General features: G+C 38.2%; 1 protein-coding gene across 1 annotated transcript in view; it reads left to right on the forward strand.

The window, feature by feature from the left end:
- The window catches only part of SI (sucrase-isomaltase), a 51,411-nt gene extending 39,645 nt beyond the window's left edge, over positions 1-11,766 (forward strand). The window contains exons 37-47 of the mRNA XM_009558157.2: positions 2,014-2,147; positions 2,582-2,616; positions 2,709-2,825; positions 4,201-4,349; positions 5,337-5,421; positions 5,517-5,573; positions 6,241-6,365; positions 6,604-6,692; positions 8,130-8,179; positions 10,288-10,458; positions 11,186-11,766. Coding sequence (XP_009556452.2) covers positions 2,014-2,147; positions 2,582-2,616; positions 2,709-2,825; positions 4,201-4,349; positions 5,337-5,421; positions 5,517-5,573; positions 6,241-6,365; positions 6,604-6,692; positions 8,130-8,179; positions 10,288-10,458; positions 11,186-11,248 — 1,075 coding nt within the window. The 3' untranslated portion in view covers positions 11,249-11,766. The remainder of the gene's footprint in view (positions 1-2,013; positions 2,148-2,581; positions 2,617-2,708; positions 2,826-4,200; positions 4,350-5,336; positions 5,422-5,516; positions 5,574-6,240; positions 6,366-6,603; positions 6,693-8,129; positions 8,180-10,287; positions 10,459-11,185) is intronic.
- The last annotated feature ends 6,646 nt before the right edge of the window (positions 11,767-18,412 follow it).

Consider the following 18,412-nt stretch of genomic DNA (forward strand, 5'->3'; position numbering starts at 1 on the left):
TAATATTAAACCACCCAAGCAGGGTTGCCTGCAAACTCTCAAAAGCCTGTAATTTTAAAGTGAACAGCTATTTTTTTATGTAACTTGATGTCATTCCAGTTCTCTGTCTTTTAGGCAGAGGCAACTTCCAGTTATTGGCTTAATGCTGTTCTTTCATAATGAGACTTGGGCATAGGCTTGAAAGCCAGAATGCTTAACAGTGAGTACAGAAACCGTTTGGAGGTAACTTTGGGCTTTGTGATGTGAGCAGTTGCTTTTCATGGGTACAACTTTGGCTCAGTCCTGAAGCAGAGAGCTGCCACCTTGAGCCAGCAAAACACTTGGGTGTTGCTCATCCTTGAGCCATTCTACATGCAACATACAGGGTTTTTTATATTTGAAATTTTAGCTACAATTTCCAAAGCATTGTTGAAGTGGAGTAAGCCAGACAGAGGCTGAAGTAGTTACAAAGAAAACAGAAGATACTAGCAAACCTACTGTTTGTCTCAGAAGAAATAATTACAGCACATTAGTCTAGTTTAATTAGTACAGTAATTTAAGTGACTTGTGTATTTTTGCTGTAATTACAGCATCACTAAAGCTGCAAATCCTGTAGAAAAATAAATAAATAGTGCCTTATTGAAGCAGCTGTTTAGGCAATTCTTGTGGAGGCAGCATTGGAGAGCCGTGTGATTTAATCAGTGTAGCTTTGTCACTGGTGTTGCAGTTTGGTGTTTTACTGTAATGATTCGCAGTACGTGTGCACGGCAGCAAAGGGATTGTTCTAAGGCAGTGGAGCAGTAATGCATCCGTGCCAGTCACATCGCATGGAGCAACGGCATGTGCTGCGGAGGAAGGCATTCGTATCTTTGGCGGAGGAAGCAGGAAGAATAAATCCCCCTGAAGTCTTTTTTTCCCCTAAAGCTTACTTGGCTTCTTTGCAGGCATTTTGTGGCAATGGCCAAAGCTGTATTTAAGAAAACTAAATATTTTTTTTTAATTATTTGATGAATGGGATTAATTAGTGAATCAGTTTTCCTTCCAGCTCATTCACAGCTGCACCTCAGGGGCCTCAGGAGATTTTCTCCTTAGTCACAGGCAAGCCACAGTCTCCCCTCACAAAGGCATGGATGCATGGTGTAGAGCATCTTAAAATGTCCGTGATAGTCTCTGCTTGATACAGCAATTTCCTTCTGTCCCTCACATTCCAGTATGTTTCTTGCCCTGTAAGTTTTTGCTTCTAATTTGAGAAAGAGAAATAAATCCCACTGTTCTCAAAATGTTACTAACCTCTGGCTGAAATCTCTTCGTCTCATGAGAAGCCTAATATGGTCACGCCAAATGGTCAGCTAATGCGAAGGTAATCACGCACATTGGTTGTCGCGCCTTAGCTTTAATGGCTGTTACTTGCCCTGAGCAGAAAAACGCTGATTTAACATATTTGCTTGTAGACACATCCTTGTTGGTCATTTCATATTGATATCATGTCATTTGATGCTTCTGAAGTGACTTAGTCTCTTGTTTCAATAGCTTTTTGGCATCTGGAGACCAATATTCCTGACAGTTCTGTTTTCCCCTTATGATATTTTTGGTATAAGTGTTTTTAAATTATTTTCAACTGTTGCTGCAAGTTTTCCGGTACTTTTAGAAAGGAATGATGAGCACTGGATGTCATTGTGAAGACCTTAGAAAATGTGCAAGTTGGGCTACATTTGTATTTTCCCCACACAGTAATTAGCCTGTGCTGGAAATCAGTATTTTAGCACCTCCTTGTTTTGTTTTGCCAGTTGTCTCTCCAGCTACAGGTTGGCTTACACTGCTGAGTTTCCATCTATGTGTGAATCCTAGTGAATTGCTGTAAAAAGCACATCTGGATCAGATGTATGCAATTTCATGCATACAACAGTGCTGCCTTTTGCCATGAAAATATAAGCCCTTATGTTTATTTTCAAAGAGGAATTTATGTAATAAGTAACATAATATTTCTCATGTAATTTGGTTTTTTTTTTTTTTTCTGTCTATTTTCAATGCAAGAGCTTTGCAGAGTGCCACCAAGGAGCGTGGGATCGTTATTACCCGTTCCACATATCCCAGTAGTGGAAGATGGGCTGGACACTGGCTTGGTGATAACACCGCAGCTTGGGATCAGCTAGCAAAATCTGTTATTGGTATGTAGAAAGAAAAGTATCTGTATTTAGTTTATTGAATATTTTCAGCTATTTCTTTTTCTTCATCTACTTGACTTTAGTATTCATGTGGTTTTAGCTGAAAGAAGACATTTAGTTCAGTAACCATATTTTGTGGCTGATGCGTTTTTTACTTCTACTTTGCTTCTGCACTGAGTGCTGGAGCCCTTTTTACATTTGGGACTGGCCACCTTCCCACCCCGTGTCCTGCTACTCCTTTCTTTGTTTGCGTCAGACCAACCAGCTCCTGCCTCTTTCTGTAGCAGAAAAACACTACATTTTAATGAAATCGTGGGGTTTGTATTTGTTTTCTTTTCTTGCCATTCAGCATTACAATATGTATTATCTGTGTAACCATTAGCATACCAAAGGGAGAAAAATAACGACTAGTAATGTTGAATTGTTTTCCCTTTCAGGTATGATGGAGTTCAGTCTCTTTGGAATATCTTATGTAAGCTACATGAGTTATTACCATACATTTAATTATCTTGATGCTGTACTAGATTTTATAGTATTCCAATCAGGTAATTTTTAAACTTTCAGACAGGAGCTGATATCTGTGGCTTCTTCAAAGACTCGGAGTATGAACTGTGTCTTCGCTGGATGCAGCTGGGTGCGTTTTACCCATATTCAAGGAATCACAACGAGAAAGGAACAAGGGTGAGTCACAATTTTTTAATGGCTGTTAAGACCTGGGCCTTTGCAGCTCTCATGTAAAGACCAATCAGAATGTCACACAAGATGTTCAGAGGACTAGCTCAAAAAAAATGTACATTCCAAGCAAAATAGAAAAGTAAAGAACACATTTGGCTCTTTATCAAATAAATAATTGTCTTTATTTTTATGCTAACTCTGCTGTAAGCCTGCCCCTCACCTGGGAGGTTATATGCCCACAGAGGGGCTGCTCTGGGCTTTGGACCACTTGAAGGAAACCAGTTCTAAGTCTGCTTTGACTGAACCAAACTCCTACATATTTTTCCCTGTATGCCGTTTTTATTTAAACACACTACACTGGCAAGACTAAAATAGAGCACTTTCATGACAAATGCACTTAAAGGAGCAAAACTGACCTTGGTGCTCTCAGCCCTAATTGCCCATAATTATCCAACAAATGGGAAAATGGAAGAGTGTAACAAGATTCTGGAGTCAAACTCAGAAATTTCTGTACTTTGCACATTTGCCACCATCAGATATTGTATTTCTTTTAAGAGTAAAGGAAAATAATTGCCTAAATGTAGGTCTGTGCTGGCTAAGGACTATGTTATAGAAAGCTGTAAAACAAGATAACTGGAAAAATTAAAAAGAAAACAGCACTTCTTCCAGCTAAAGCTTCAGGTCTAGCAGAGTAGAGCTATTTATACAGCATATATCTAATGGATTAAAGTCTCCTTTTCAAAAACTGTGTGCTTTATCTTGCAGCGGCACACTTTTCGATAGGACTTTTAAAGCCTTTAAAAATGCAGATTCAGGGTTATCATGTTGCTTCCAGTCTTACCCAATTTGCCAAGGTATTGTTCAATACGTTTAATAAAGATTGGAAGTGCCCCCTGACATCAGTCATTAGAGCTTTGGTACCTTCTTGCAAGTCCCAAGTGCTGCCCTGCAGGTAAGAGGGATAATAAATTACGTACACTGGGATGTGTCACGCCTTTAGGACACTTCGCATTAAGCAGTTTTTATACTGTTCCTCCCTAGGTTTTTCTCACCTTCTTTCTTTCTACTTCCCATCTTAGAGCTGATGGTGAAACCTATTGTTTTTAATGCCACTTACTCCTTAATTGAAGAATAAATAAATGAAGGCGCTCTTGTCCAGCAGAGGAATTTCTTCAGTTTTGCCTTGCTATATTGATTTTAATGCACAATTGTTAATTACTTATACTAACAGGTTAAATGAGATCTGAAGAGAAGCATAAAATGAAAGAAAAGAGATGTTAAAAGTGGAGTCTTTTGTAATCATTAGCAAATTATTTTTTTACTTTATTTTTAATTAGAATTTCTGAACAACACATTACACTCATGGTCTCTTTTCTTTCAGAGGCAAGATCCTGTTTCCTGGAATTCAACATTTGAGGACATTTCCAGGAACGTGCTCAATATAAGATACACCCTGCTACCCTACCTCTACACACTAATGTACGAAGCCCATGCCCATGGCAGCACTGTGGTCCGCCCTGTACTCCATGAGTAAGTGTGACTCCTTTGCTCTTCTTGTCAGCAGGTTGCACTAAAACTTCTATAGTTACAACCCTCCTAACAATAAAATTTTCTCCGAGTTACAGCAATTTTTATTTAAATGGAAAAAAGCACAAGATTTGAGAATATGAGATTTCAATATTGAGCCTCAGTGGAATAGCATTAGTTTTACATTTTTCACTATGCAAAATTGAACATTTGCTTCTCTAGAAGTAATATTTAATTTTTAAAGATCATCCTTGACCTCTTTAGGAGCAAGTAACAGAAAAGTTTCATCTGATGCTGGGCATACATAGAATAAAAGACCCAAATGTTGCAAAAAGAGCTAGACAAAAACTTTGAGTAAAAAAAGAGGCAATTCTGCCACAAATCATGAGGTTTGCAAGGAAAAATGTCTTTTGTGTGTGTGTCTGAGATGATATAGCAGACTTTTTAAAATAAAAACTGTTAGAAATAGAAAACCACCTTTGCTTCTGATCGGGGGGGGGGCAATACCTGCAAAAGCTTTAACTCCTGTCTTAAAAGCTGTTGTTTAGTATTTACATGTATGTCTTGGGTGACCAACACTGACTTCTTTGCATGCATCAACTTGCTTTTTAAACTGTCAAAGAAAAGCGTGGCACATATTATAAAGCGGTTCCCTCTACTTCCACTACCTAATCTTACTGCTGCTGCTACCAGCCATGCACAATGGATCTGAGTTCTGTGATCTAAATATACTGCAAAGTAAATGCAAAGAAAGGGCAAAAAAGAAAGCTAAGCAATAGTTTGCATTCCTCTAACGATTTTCACATTAGGATCTTTATGCATTCCTGGTGAGCATTTATTGATCTCTGAATTATTAATACTAGAATAAAGACAAGGAAATAGTAGATATTAGGAATAGTAGGTTCAATTTCTGACAAAAATGTCTTAAAGAAGGAACATTTTGGGAAAGTTCAGCACACAGTGTCTAATCATTATTCTGTGAACTTGCAGGTTTGTGGAAGACAAAGAAACCTGGGAAATATATGAGCAGTTCCTGTGGGGACCTGCACTACTCATCAGCCCTGTGATGCAACAGGTAAGCTTTGAAGCACTTAAGAAAATATTAAAGTCACTTTAGGTAATATTCACTTTTACATTTAAGGTACCTAAAACGTGTATGTTTAATTCCAGAATGCTGTAACAGTGAATGCTTACTTACCCGACGCCCGCTGGTATGATTACTACACAGTAAGTAATATTAAAAATGATGTTCCTTCTCTTCACAGTGCTGTTGAGACAGCGCCAGGGTGTGCTGAGAGCAGTGGGGAGGTCTCAACACTCTCTCTCTTTTACAAACTTGCATTCAGTATCAGTTCTTAGCAATGTATCATCATCTTAGCTGCCAAAAAAATCCTCCTGTATTCCTGTATAATACTGCATAACAACATGACCACAGTTAAGGTAACTCAAAAGGTGAAATAATACCTTTCATTTGAAGTCATCCTATTGATCCTAAATAGGTTTCTAATGCTAAAATTATACACGTAATATCTTTGTAAGGAATGCTCTAATGGAGAAAGACAAAGTAGGTTTAGCTGCATCATCTTTCACAGAATAAAAGAACAAAGTTTTGGTAATGGAAAGAGTAGGCATCAAAAATCATTTCATTAATCAAAAGATTGTAATTCACATGAATGGCCCTTTTGGTTCAGCTGCTGTCAGCTATGGTCAAGCCAGTCTTTTATGGATACAGAATTTCAGAAATCCTCTTAAAAGCATTAGGTAGTTACTCCTGCAGTAACAACTTGTAATTAATCTGCCTAGGAAAAAATATTTCATTCTAAAAAAATCCTGAAAAGCAAGGGCAATTCAATAGAAGATTTTTTTTTATTTTTTTTTACTTTTTCATAAATAGGATGAAGATATTGGCTTTAGGGGACAGTTCAGACTTTTATCAGCTCCTTTGGAACACATCAACCTGCATATTCGAGGCGGATACATCATTCCTTGGCAAAGACCTGCTACTACAACTTTTTACAGGTAAGATTAATGGAAAATTTAAAATTTAGCTTTGCACGATCACGTATAGTCCTCAGAGAAGCTATATATATGATAGCACTGGAGCTTTATGGCTGTTTTTTTTCTTTCTGGTTTACTCCTAATGGTCTCCTGTAATTTCATAGCGTGGGCTTAGGAAAATGACTAGAGGAGAAAAGTTCTAACATTTGATAAACGTGAAATGTGGTAAGCTCGGGAAACATTATTCTGTTTTCCACAGCCGAAAAAACCCGATGGGACTCACAGTCGCTCTGAATGACACTTTCTCAGCAGAAGGACAGCTTTATTGGGATGATGGTGTTCGCATTGGTATGTGTGGTGCTTCTTGCCTTTTTAAAATCCCTTCTTTGTGGTGAGGATGGTCAAACACAGCAACAGGTTGCCGCAAGAAGCTGTGGAGCCTCCACCCCTGGAGATATTCAAAGGCCAAATTAAAACAGGCAAAACAAACCTCAGGTCTATGAACCAGGAAGAGATTAAACAAATCACTGCAGTTTTTGAAAACCACATCATGCTCAGTAGCTGACTTAGGAGCTTTTCTGTCTGCAGTTCTTAATAACAACACAGTTGTCCAAGTGGAAACTCCAAGCTGTAAGGAACTGCATCACTTAGCCATTGCCTTGGAAAAGGTGTGTTGTGGTGGTGGTGGTTGTTTCTGCCTTAGAAGTCCTTGGTGCAGCGTGGGCTGTTCGAGGAGGAGCTTTAGGAACAGATGGAAACGATGGACTCTGGTCAAAGCAATCACATTTCTAGAGGACATATCTGAACACGCCTTCAGAGACAAAACTGAACTTAAACCATCAGATTAGCATTATGTTCCTGATTTAAACCACTTAATGTTGTGATTTATAGTATTAATATGTTCCAAAAATGAAATTGGCACTGGACCTAAGGCAAAACAGATAACACAGATTTGTTCTCAAACCTGTAGAAAATATAACCGTAACCATAGATTATGTGGGAATCTTTAAGTAATTTCCTCAATATTACTAAATGTAAATGGTCTTCAGATAAGAGATACTTGCATGTCATTTATCCTTTCCATCCAAAGGGTATTACCCTTCTAATAACAATAAGTTATCACCCAAGATTACTGTAAGTAATGCAGAAAATGGTGTTATTTTGCATAATGATATCTAGGGAAGTCTGCAGGATGTTGTTTGTGTTTTGAGATGTTTCATTTCCACTGCCTGTTAGCACTGGAATTCAGGAATGATGGCCATGTTTATGGAAGACTGATAATAAATGAAATCAGAGTAGATTACAAGTTGCGTGTTGCCAGGATGCCTGTGATCTGCCTTTGGTAGTGCAGAAAGGCGAGAACCTACAATGTCCATGATTATCAGCCCTGCTTTGAGTTTATCTAGTGCTGGGTAATAGGATTGATAAATGAAGCATCAGTGTTTATTGGGTCATGTGTAACTGGAGAGTGAACACAGGTGAATGTAGGAAGAGACTCCCATACTGGTCTTAGTACCCTTAATATTCCTAATGCTGTTTGTTTGCCTTTTTCATATCTTACCTCTAAAATGTTCTTATTTTTTGCATTATTTAAATAGCGCACAGTCCTATAAGAAAGTATTTTAAGTCTAAAAGCATATGTCTTCCGGAAAGACAAAACTTTTCCGTATTTATGTATACATCAACATATATTTGTGTATAGGATACAGAATACTTGAAATTTTGATAATGTGTTAACTACAGTGAATAGCTAATACATTTTACTTTATTCTTTCCTTTTAACAGATGCATATGAAGATGGTGTGTATCTGCTAACATCATTTACCGCTAATTGGGTATGTAATGCATTCTCACAGTTTCTGAATAATCACTTTAAGTCATTATTATATTTTTAAATATAGTTGTTTTAATATGGGACTTCTTAATGTCTAGATATCTCACCCTAAAATCAACTTGTGCTCATGATTGAATAGATTACAAGTAATATGATTAAACTTTTTTAAGAACAAATTTAAGAATGCTTCTGAAGATACTGTTTTCAGAGTATTATCAGATAAAGTGTACATTTACAGCATTGTAATTTCAGCTATAATTCTGAAAATACAAGTCTATCTAATGTAGATTTCTGTAGAGTGAAAGCACATATCAATACATAACATCTCGAGCGTGTAGATGGTTCAGAACAGCTAAACTTGGAAAAACAGCTCTTGCTGGTGAAACAGGAGATGGAGGTTGCAGGCAGAAGGGATTAAGAAGAAAAGTCTTTAGACCCTGGCTTACAGCTACAGAGAAATACCTCTGCCCAGCAAAGAATTTGTTTTTTTTTCTCAAGAATGGACGCCTGAAATTGTTCCTAATCCATTTTGCAAGTTCAGGGTCCTTCCTGCTGTTCTCTACGTTGTTGTTCAAGCTATGTCATTGCTCTAAAAAGAAAGAAACATGCACAGGGTCAGAAGGAGGGCATTTCTGTTAGCAATGCAGTACTCTTGCTCCTATTTGTGGTAGAATGTATTTGCTGTGTGCAGCCTTAGTTCTATGAGGAAGCAGCAGAACACACAGTCATTGGCAGTCACAGAAGAAATCACTCTCTAAAAGAGCAAATAGGGGGAACAGGACCTGCCGCATTCATGAGTCCTACTCATGCCCTCCCATCGATGACAAACCAGAGGTGTGTTTGCGATTCTGAGTCATAAGCCGGAGTCCCAGTCCTGGGATGTGTGCACTGACCCCGGTCAATGTATTTATAGAAAAAAAATTGAGGGGAACAGCAAAGGAATTGTCTTAGTCCCAGCCACAGCCTTGCACAGTGGCTGGTGCAGAGTCACTGCCTCTGTTCAGGACTGCTTTTTCCCTTTGTTCTTCAACACAGAAAATCTGGGATGCGTTCGTGGGTAACTAAGTCAATAAACTTAGCGTTTCCTTTAAATACTGGCATTTCTAGGATGTTTGGTTTCAATTTTTCTCATAATCATTCGAATATCTGGAATTAAATTAGGCTGTAATTATATGAACTTTTGGTTTAAAAGACATGCCTTTTCTGTTTTAATAGAAAACACATTTTTTTATTTCATTAGTTGTCTAAGGCACCAGAATATTTTCTAATTTTTATCCGCATTGTTCTTTCTTCTCATAATTCTCTTTGTCAAATAATTGGATGTTAATTGCTAAGGAAAAGAAATTTGTTTTGCTAATATTCACTATTTGCAGTTGCAAGAAGATTATAAAATAAATGCACTTTTTCCTGTTCTTACAGAAAGTTGGTAAGGAAATGCATAATTAAAGAGATCTTGAATCAACCAAGGATGAAAAATAATCGCGCTAAAAGCAATACACCCTAAGCACTGAATATGTATAATTACATCAAGTGCACAATTGCATTGGATTGCGTTTGGGCTGTGAACCAGCAGGCGCTGTCGTCTCTGGGCTGCTTAACGTGGCATTTGCTCTCTAGAGACATTTGGTCCTTGGTACACCCTAAAGAAACCGTGTGCTCATAATCTACTTTAAATCCCAGCAAGTGGAAATGAGAGGAGGCTTGTGAGTGCTGAGGGAGATGATGAGGTGAAGATGCTGTTCTAGGAGGGCGCAAAGAAGGGAGAGCAGAGCCTGGATGAGAAGCCAGGAGACGAGGATTAACGGTTTTCCCTGTGACAGGGGAGGAGGGGTTTGTCAATGCAGCAGGAGTTAAGAGCATCTGGTTGCTTCACTCCTCACATCTATCAGCAATTAAAGTGGCAATTAAAGACACAGCAGAGCCTAGGATCTAGGCAAATTAACAATGTGAAGAAACTGAAGCCTTCAACATTAGAAAATAAATAAAAATATACAGGTTTTTTTTTTTTTTAAAAAAAAAAGAAATAGGAAGAGAGGAAAACAATTGCAAAGCTCCTGTGGAGTAGTACCAGTCTAATAACAATCTCTATCTCTTTCCTTTTCCTGTCAGAATATTTTAGATATCACGGTTTTGCATCATGGTTACACTGATCCAAACAACTTAACGTTCACTGAAATTAAAGTCCTGGGGATGCCCACCAGCGTTAATCAGGTGACCGTATTGCAGAATGGTGGGGCAATTGAATCGCCTCACATCGTGAACTACAGTGATGCCAAGAAGGTGAGATACCATTTTGTGGGGTAATGCCACTTTCACAATGGCATACGTGCTCTTAAACATTTGGAGTTTCAGCTCTAAGCTGTAATACAATATTTAAAATATATTTCAGCAAGATATATAAGCTATCATTAGGTAATGATTATATAAGTCATCCTTTAATTTATAGTAAAGATTGTGCAGTAAGTCTAATAGAGCTTTTAAGCATAGCAATTACTGTCAAGGAACCCAAAACACTTCTGACAGTGGAGTTTGGTTTGTGTTTGTCTTCCTAAAAGCTTACTTGCAACCTGTGAGATTTTAAGGAAGGCAAAGCAGATACGAATATTTTCATAGCCTGTTTTCTGGGGGAGATTTTCTCACCTCTTCTCTTATCAGGATCTTACTACCTTCCCTGTGAAATTCAGTGTTCTGTTGGTCTCAGTTCTTTCTCTCCTTCATGAAAAGCCAGAACTGTATACATAACTAAAAAGATGAGTTAAAAATGTAATAGAGAATGGAATTCTGAAAGAGCTTCTGAATGTAGGTAAGGGATTAGAGCCTCATGAAATCCAAAAATCTAGGCTGGTCAAAGTATGTGTAAAGTGGTACAAATTAAAAAGCAAAGGAAGAGGAGTAAATCCTTGTAACCCAGAATGAGAAGCCACTATATTCTCTGTTGAACACAGACAGAGCAGCGGCTCTTTAGGTCAGAGTTATTAATTGTTCATTTTTGTCTTTTTTTTCACAGGTCCTGACAATCACCCAGCTTCAACTCGAATTAGGCAAAAACTACACTTTGCAATGGAACTAAAATGCCTGGAAAACAACATTGAGCATACCACTGAATTTTCTCATTGTTTTAAAGCTATCTTTCAAATTCTCCATTTTCAAAATGCTTCTCTGTCGTCTTAGAATAATTTTTACTATAAAAAATACACTAGTTACAGTTAGTTCGTACTTGGGTATTATGAGTATAAAGCAGTCACATTTCAGTGTTATTGTAGGCTGACTGAAAGGTCTCCATGTGATGCAAAATCAGTATTTTAAGCTGTATGGCCCTTCAGTCTAACATCATATTTCAAAACTGAGAACTAAATGTAAAACTTTTCTCAGAGTAGAATTTCTGGCTGACTTCATGCGTGCCAAATTTTAATTGTGGCTATTTAAGGCACTACTATGGAGAAGTATTTAAGACCAGATGAAGAAAAAGTAGCTTCTTTCAGAAGAGTGATTTATTGTGAAACAATGTTTGAGGTTGTTGATCTATAAAATTCTAAGGTACTTGCAAAAGTCATTTTGAGGTTTAGTTTTCCTATGGCTTAGGCCAGACATCTGTGTTCCCCAGTGTTTTGACCTAAAGTTGTAAAATTAAACCTGAAGTTTCAAGGTGAACTAACGAATGTTGGTCTCTGAGTGTTTATTTCACTGAAGGAAATGTTGTTGTATGTTTACTATAATAGAGCAATTCATGTTAAAGACTCTTTGTATCCCAAGAGTGCAACATGTGATCTAAACAGATTGGAAAAGCATGTTTACAATTAAATTTGATGGGAATAAACTGCTGTCAGAGACAGTAGTAATCTCTAGTGACTGTGCTTAAGATTAGATTAAAGGATACCTCTCTCCTTTAAAATTTTGTAGTAAAACAGGTAAGTAGCCAAACTTTCATAGGTGGATCAGTGTGATTATAGGGTTGAATTTACTGAACCTTCCCTGTAATGGACTAACGAAACTGGCAATCCAGAGAAAATGACAATCTAGGACTAAAGTTACCATTTTGACAAGTATTTTTATCTGAAGGAATCAAGTACGCTGCTTCTCCAAAGCTGCCGTTGAGCAGCTGCGTAAGTAAACAGATGCAAGGATGTGCCTCAACCCTGAAGAGGGGGGAGACGCAGGTTACTGACCCTTCAACCCATTCCCTCTCACACTATATTCTACTGCTTTGCTCCTACTCCAATGGTAGGTACAGCCAAAGGCTTCCAAGAGCTTGTTTTCATCATTGTTCTTATTAGATTTATTCGGGGAGTCTCTTTGCTTTGTTTTCCTAGCTTTGAGAGGATCAACACGTCAGCTGAACTGCCTGCATTTTGGCCATAGGGGAAGGCTTTTACTGAGTCCTCGAGATGGTAATAATTAATGAGGAGCTCATATAGACTGAGAAATCACAGCTTCAAAGACGAGTTGGCCACCTTAGGGTGGTGCTCCTTGCTGTGTCTCTTCCACAGGACCTGGGAAATGAACATCCTCTTCTGCAGTTTGTACAAGTAGATGCAGCTCAGCAAACCTGTCTCACAGCTCACTTCTGAGGTGTCTTTGTAGCATCACGGTCCTTAGATGGAGTCCAAAGATGCTACACGCTGTACCAGGTGGAATTTTTTTGTCAGGTTTATAGTAGCTTTTTATGCATTGTCTCTCTTTGGGTCAGATACGCACGTATGTTGTGAAACATCACTTTCTGCTGGAAGTCCCAATGAAGTCCATGAGCTGTGCTGAGTACTGGGGGAGTTCTCACCAGCATTGAGTGAGCAGCAACCAATATACTACTTGTGCTGTGGACAGGATTTTTTTGACTATCACTCTCTGTGTTTGACTTTCAAGCCCTTACTTAAAAAAAGTACTCATAAAATAGCATAATAACACCCAGAGGTTTGCTGTAATCCTGCTGCCTATTGCACCAGAAAATTCTCATCGAAGGCACAGCATCTTTCCTCAGAGCCATAAAATTCCAATTTCAATTTTCTTTTTCTGAACTTTATTGGCTGCTGTCCTGGGCATACTTGAAAAAAATAAATCCAAAGAAAACAGAACTTATGAAAAGTCATAAATTTGTTTGGTGTATTAAAATTTTCAGCTAACTTTTTCCTAGTATTAAAATACCAGAGTTACATTATGAATAACATATGTTGTAGATTAGCCACAATAGGCAGCTAAATAGTGTCAAAGACTCACCGGACTGCTGGAAATGAGGAGGGTGCACTGAAAATGCTGCGTCCTGGTGTGAGACTGCTGCTAAGCATGGCCAGAGAGGTGAGGCGTTGGGTGATGCACTGCCTTGCACTGAGCCAGTATCCATTTTGCACTTGAGTTATTTTCTGGATGGACAAACCAAGGGAAAGCTCACTTCCTAATGAGACATCTTGGGTCTTTAATTCCCTTACAAACTGGAAGTTTAACCCCAACCATTTTCAGCAGGATTCTTCATTTCATACAGCTGAAATCTGCCCAAGACAGAAAGAGAGTGTGAGTGCATATAATTGTACAGTGTCACAATACATATACACATATATGTTTTTATATATATGCACACAATATATATGCAGAGGTACATATATACACAATATATATACACATATAGGATTATATATATATGCACATACATATATATACAGAGGTACATATAGACACATCTATTTATCCGTGATACTGACATACAAACCCATAATATATGTCCATATGTAAATCCATGTGTCTTATTTCATCACTAATAACTACAGTTCCTCTTTATTGAGACATTTTTAAAATTTTAATAACTGTCAAGTTTCAGGGAAACTGCACCAGAAAACACCGAGATGCAAACAGGATCTTATGAGTACACTTTTTTTCCTTGAAACATGTTCAAGTTCTTAGTAGCTCATCCCAGAGCTGATTCAGACCTCATAGGAATCGATGAGTTTCTTTCCATAGGCTTTGGATTAACTCCTGAAAGATTAGGTCTCTGTTTAAAACCTGTGCCTCCTGCCCCTGGCATGGGTCCCAGCACAGGTACAGCTTCATTTACCAGAGCAAAAATGACCTTTAAATGCATTGTTGCAGACCAAGAGCACAGCCTAGAAATTAAATAAAGGACACATAACAGGTTAATGAACTTTATGAAACTGTCTCTCTTAGCTGTGTAATTAGGAGCTGCGATCAAGCAAAAAAATGGCAACTTACAGCAACTGTGCTTAAAAGCTAAAGACGTCTATGTGGATCCCCCCAGCTTTGGCTAACGTACTCCTGCAAGATGAACAAATGTGTTATCACTGTAAGGAGGCAGAAGATACAGAGGAAAATGCCCAATGAATCCCCCTCTGGATGACCACTTTTCAGGTTCTAAGGGATAACCTTGACCATTTTAAAGATGATCAAATAATTCTCTATATTTGATTGATATTGATAATTTATATTGATAATTTATTTATCCATATAATGAATGGCTAATGTTGCAGCTATTTATCTCTGCACCAGTGATGGTGCTGTGCAAGGCTGAGCTGTGTTCCAGCTCCCCAAATTAGCTTGAATGCAAAGCTACCAGCCAGCGACAGGACTGATGGAAGCCAGGTCCATAACTCCACCACAAATCGAGGGGAAATTGCATTTCCAATGCCAGGTAGCATGACCTTCGATACCTCGCAGTACAGAAGCATTTTATATCCAATTATTATTAATTCATCACCAACTGCTGTGTTTGCCCTTGTGCACTGAGCCCACACAGCCGACCCAAAAGGGAACATGCTCTGACAAATCATGGTACGTTTGGGTTTGAAGGCGAAGGTTTTTAGTTAATTCCCACCTGGCCTCTGTGTCCCCTCCTAAGAAAGCTCTGCTTTCAGTCTTACGGAGAAAACAGACAAACTGCAAAACTAGGGTTTCATTTCACTCCTTTTCCTTCCTATTCCTCAAACAGCAACTATAGCAGACCTCCCCGTAGACTCCTGCCTGATTAAATAGTTTATCTTTGTATTTTAAATGTGGTTACATCATTGTAGCAATGTGTAGTATTCAGATCTAATTACCTTCCTCATGCTTGCAAAGTGGAAGTATCCAAGAATCCTTCAATAACACAACACGTGAAGCACAAGCCTGGAAACAGCGGGAAGCTTTCTTTCTAGCAACCGTACTGTGATGAGCACCATCGAGGTGACAGCTCTGTAAATTACATCCTTGCCAGATGAGTACTGGAGGAGATTTTCAGAGGTGTGACCTGTCATCGAAGGGTGACTTACCTGACTCAAAAGCTACGGAAACAATAATGAAATACCAGCATTTCCAGGATGCTTTTGGGTCAGAACCCAGGTCTCCATGATGCAAGGTTAATTCCTGCAGTATCACACTTGATTTTATTGACATCTGGGAAGATGACAGAAGCTACGGATCGCAGCAATAGCTTTGTTATAGCATATGCTGTATAAATAGTGGATTTCACAAAATATTTCTAGCTATTATGCATTAAAAGGTAGTTGGGACACTTGCATTTTTGCCTTTTAGAGGATGCTGCCATGCAATTTTCCTTCTTCCTATCTCATGTTATGGCTGAAGGATATTAACAGCAAGCTGAGCAATACAAGAACTCCTTCGTTTAGATCTTCTCTATGAAACTACAGCATTTTGAAAGCAGCTCTTTCACTCCTAAAAAGAAGGGCCTGCTTAGTGCCAGCTGCAAAGAAACCCACCACTGATTGGTGTGGGAAGGAAATTATGAAGAATCAACTCACATTTGCCTTCAGTGTGGCTCTAAAGGAATTTCCACACTTACTCTGAAGGACTTCTCTCAGGGACAACATGTACGAGTACTTGGGTGGGCTGTCTGTATTTCTGTTGAACAGGAGCAGGTATCACTGTGCTAAATAGACATTGATGGTTCTGCAATTACTATTCCACCAATGTAAAAGACAAAACCATGTCACACTTGGCTGTGCTTGTTCTAATGAAGCTGCCACATACACTCAATTAATTGGATTTTTCCTTGGAGCCTGGGAGCAACAGCTGGATAACAACATCTGGCAACACGGTGGGAGCGTGGTCTGGCTTTGACAAGTGAGTGGGATTTCACCACTCCAGAGAGCACAGCAGGTGAAGCTTTCAAATGACTTCACTGCTCTGACGCAAGGAGCTCACCTCCACCTTCCCTTTAGGACAAGGAGTTCTTTCTTCCTTACATTTTATTTATCTTGAGGCAGTGAGGAAAGTAGCATGGTTATATGTTTTAAAGCTTACCCCAACTCCAGCAACAGGCAACAAGAGTAACATTTTAATTCTAAAATTAAATATACATATATAAAAGCCAGGTTTTTTGTACTATCAATTGATGAGCTATTTGAGTTTTCTTTAGCTAAACCAGGAAATTTTGGTAAGAAGCTACACCAGCAATGAAGAGTTGAACATTTTACTGAAAATACTAACCTGGTTCTGAGGATTCAGTCAAACTTGATGGTGGTTTCACTCTTATTAGCAATACGAATATATTGCAGTATGAACTGTTACGAATTTTGAATGATGAGGAACTGAAATTGAAACTTTGAAAATTAATCCAATGGGCCATAACGCTTCAAATGATCCTGTGTGAGGAAAAGAATTGTTAAAATACACATTTTCTATATGTTATATATAATTTTCAAGTGTGTATACAAGTATATACACTTACACATTATATAGATATTCTTTAAATTATTAATATTTTAAATTCTATTATGTAAAATAATGTGGGTTTTACTTGTTACATGGTTATCCTTAAATCTGGAGTAATTTCAGTTGAATTTTTAATGGATATGAGGCATTATGCACATTATAATAATTACGTAATAAGCAATTTAGAAGTGCTCTCTGACCAGTGGTTCCCTTTTAATAATCTCATGAGACCTTTCAGGCAGATATAGTGCACCATTTACTCCCACTGATATAAACCCTATATTCAGGGTCAGGCTATAAAGCAGCTGATACTAATATATTCCAGCTATTTTTAAAAATTAAAGCAATTTGCACTGAACATTCAGTGCAGGAAAGGCAAATAAAAGACATTCAGGCAGGATGGCCAAAAAGTGTTTGTTAAAAGGGTTATTTGGCATACATTGCCCCTTAAAAATACCATGGGGGTAGAGGAGGGCAAAGAATTTGGTCTAGATGAGTCCCTTCAGGTCCATGCCTTTTTTTGCTGGCATAGGAAGAGCTGAGCTGAAGGATCTAACGTGTAACACAGAAAATGCTCGATTTCTATGTAGATCTGAACATCCAAACTTACAGCTCATCAGGATACAGCCACAAGAGTCGGAATTAAATCAGATGTGTGCAAGAGTTGATACCACATCCTTCCAATTCTTGCATTTGGTGATTGTCCCTGTACGAGGTGTCACAAGGATGGTTCGATTCATTTTGAAACAGCCAGTTAAAAGAATATAAACTCATTTTGATATTTGGATAAAAGTCTAGGACTAAGGAGTATAACCTGATGTTTAAAGCCAGAAGAGTTACTACTTTAAGTTGTAGAATTTTGATGGCTTGTTTTATTTTCTCATGAATATGAATATAATGGAGAGCAACACACTGTGACTCATGATTGTGGCGTTCGAAATGAAGCCAGCAAATGGAAATTTGAGAGAGTTGGGTTCTTTCTCAAGCCCAACCATTTTGCTTCATTCATTTTGTTACTGCGTTCAGTAATATACTTAATTCTATCAGGTATTATTTTTAACAGACTCAGGAGAAAAGAAATAGCATTTGTTAACGATATTTACACTATCAGATATATATTTAATAAACGTTATCTGTAATGACATTTCCAGCCTCCCTTGAAAAGACAGAAAAAACACAATTCAGAACATTCATTTCAAATAACATCTGCGAAAATCTCTTTTTCTCTTCTCTGTTGTCTCCTATTTGATCTATACAATGCCTCACATGATTCCTGACACCTATATCTTATCATTTGCTCTGGGACATTTGGATTAGAACAGACAGAAATAAAAAAGCTCCAGGAGGATCTGTCTTGTTAGGAAACACAGCTGGGTTTGCTGTTCAATCGTGACACTGTTATCCACTGCGCTGGGATTAATGCGCTTCACTCTCTCTCCGTTGTCACTTGCCGGGTTTGAGCAATGCCAAGGATGGACTTGGCCAGCATTACCTGATCCAGACATTGCCAAAGGGTGAGACTAATCAAAGCCAGGTAAAGGGAAACATTTTCCTTCTGCATTAATACCACTAAATAATATCTCCT

Source organism: Cuculus canorus, chromosome 9 (genome assembly GCF_017976375.1).
Source record: "Cuculus canorus isolate bCucCan1 chromosome 9, bCucCan1.pri, whole genome shotgun sequence".
In the NCBI taxonomy this organism is placed as follows: Eukaryota; Metazoa; Chordata; class Aves; order Cuculiformes; family Cuculidae; genus Cuculus; species Cuculus canorus.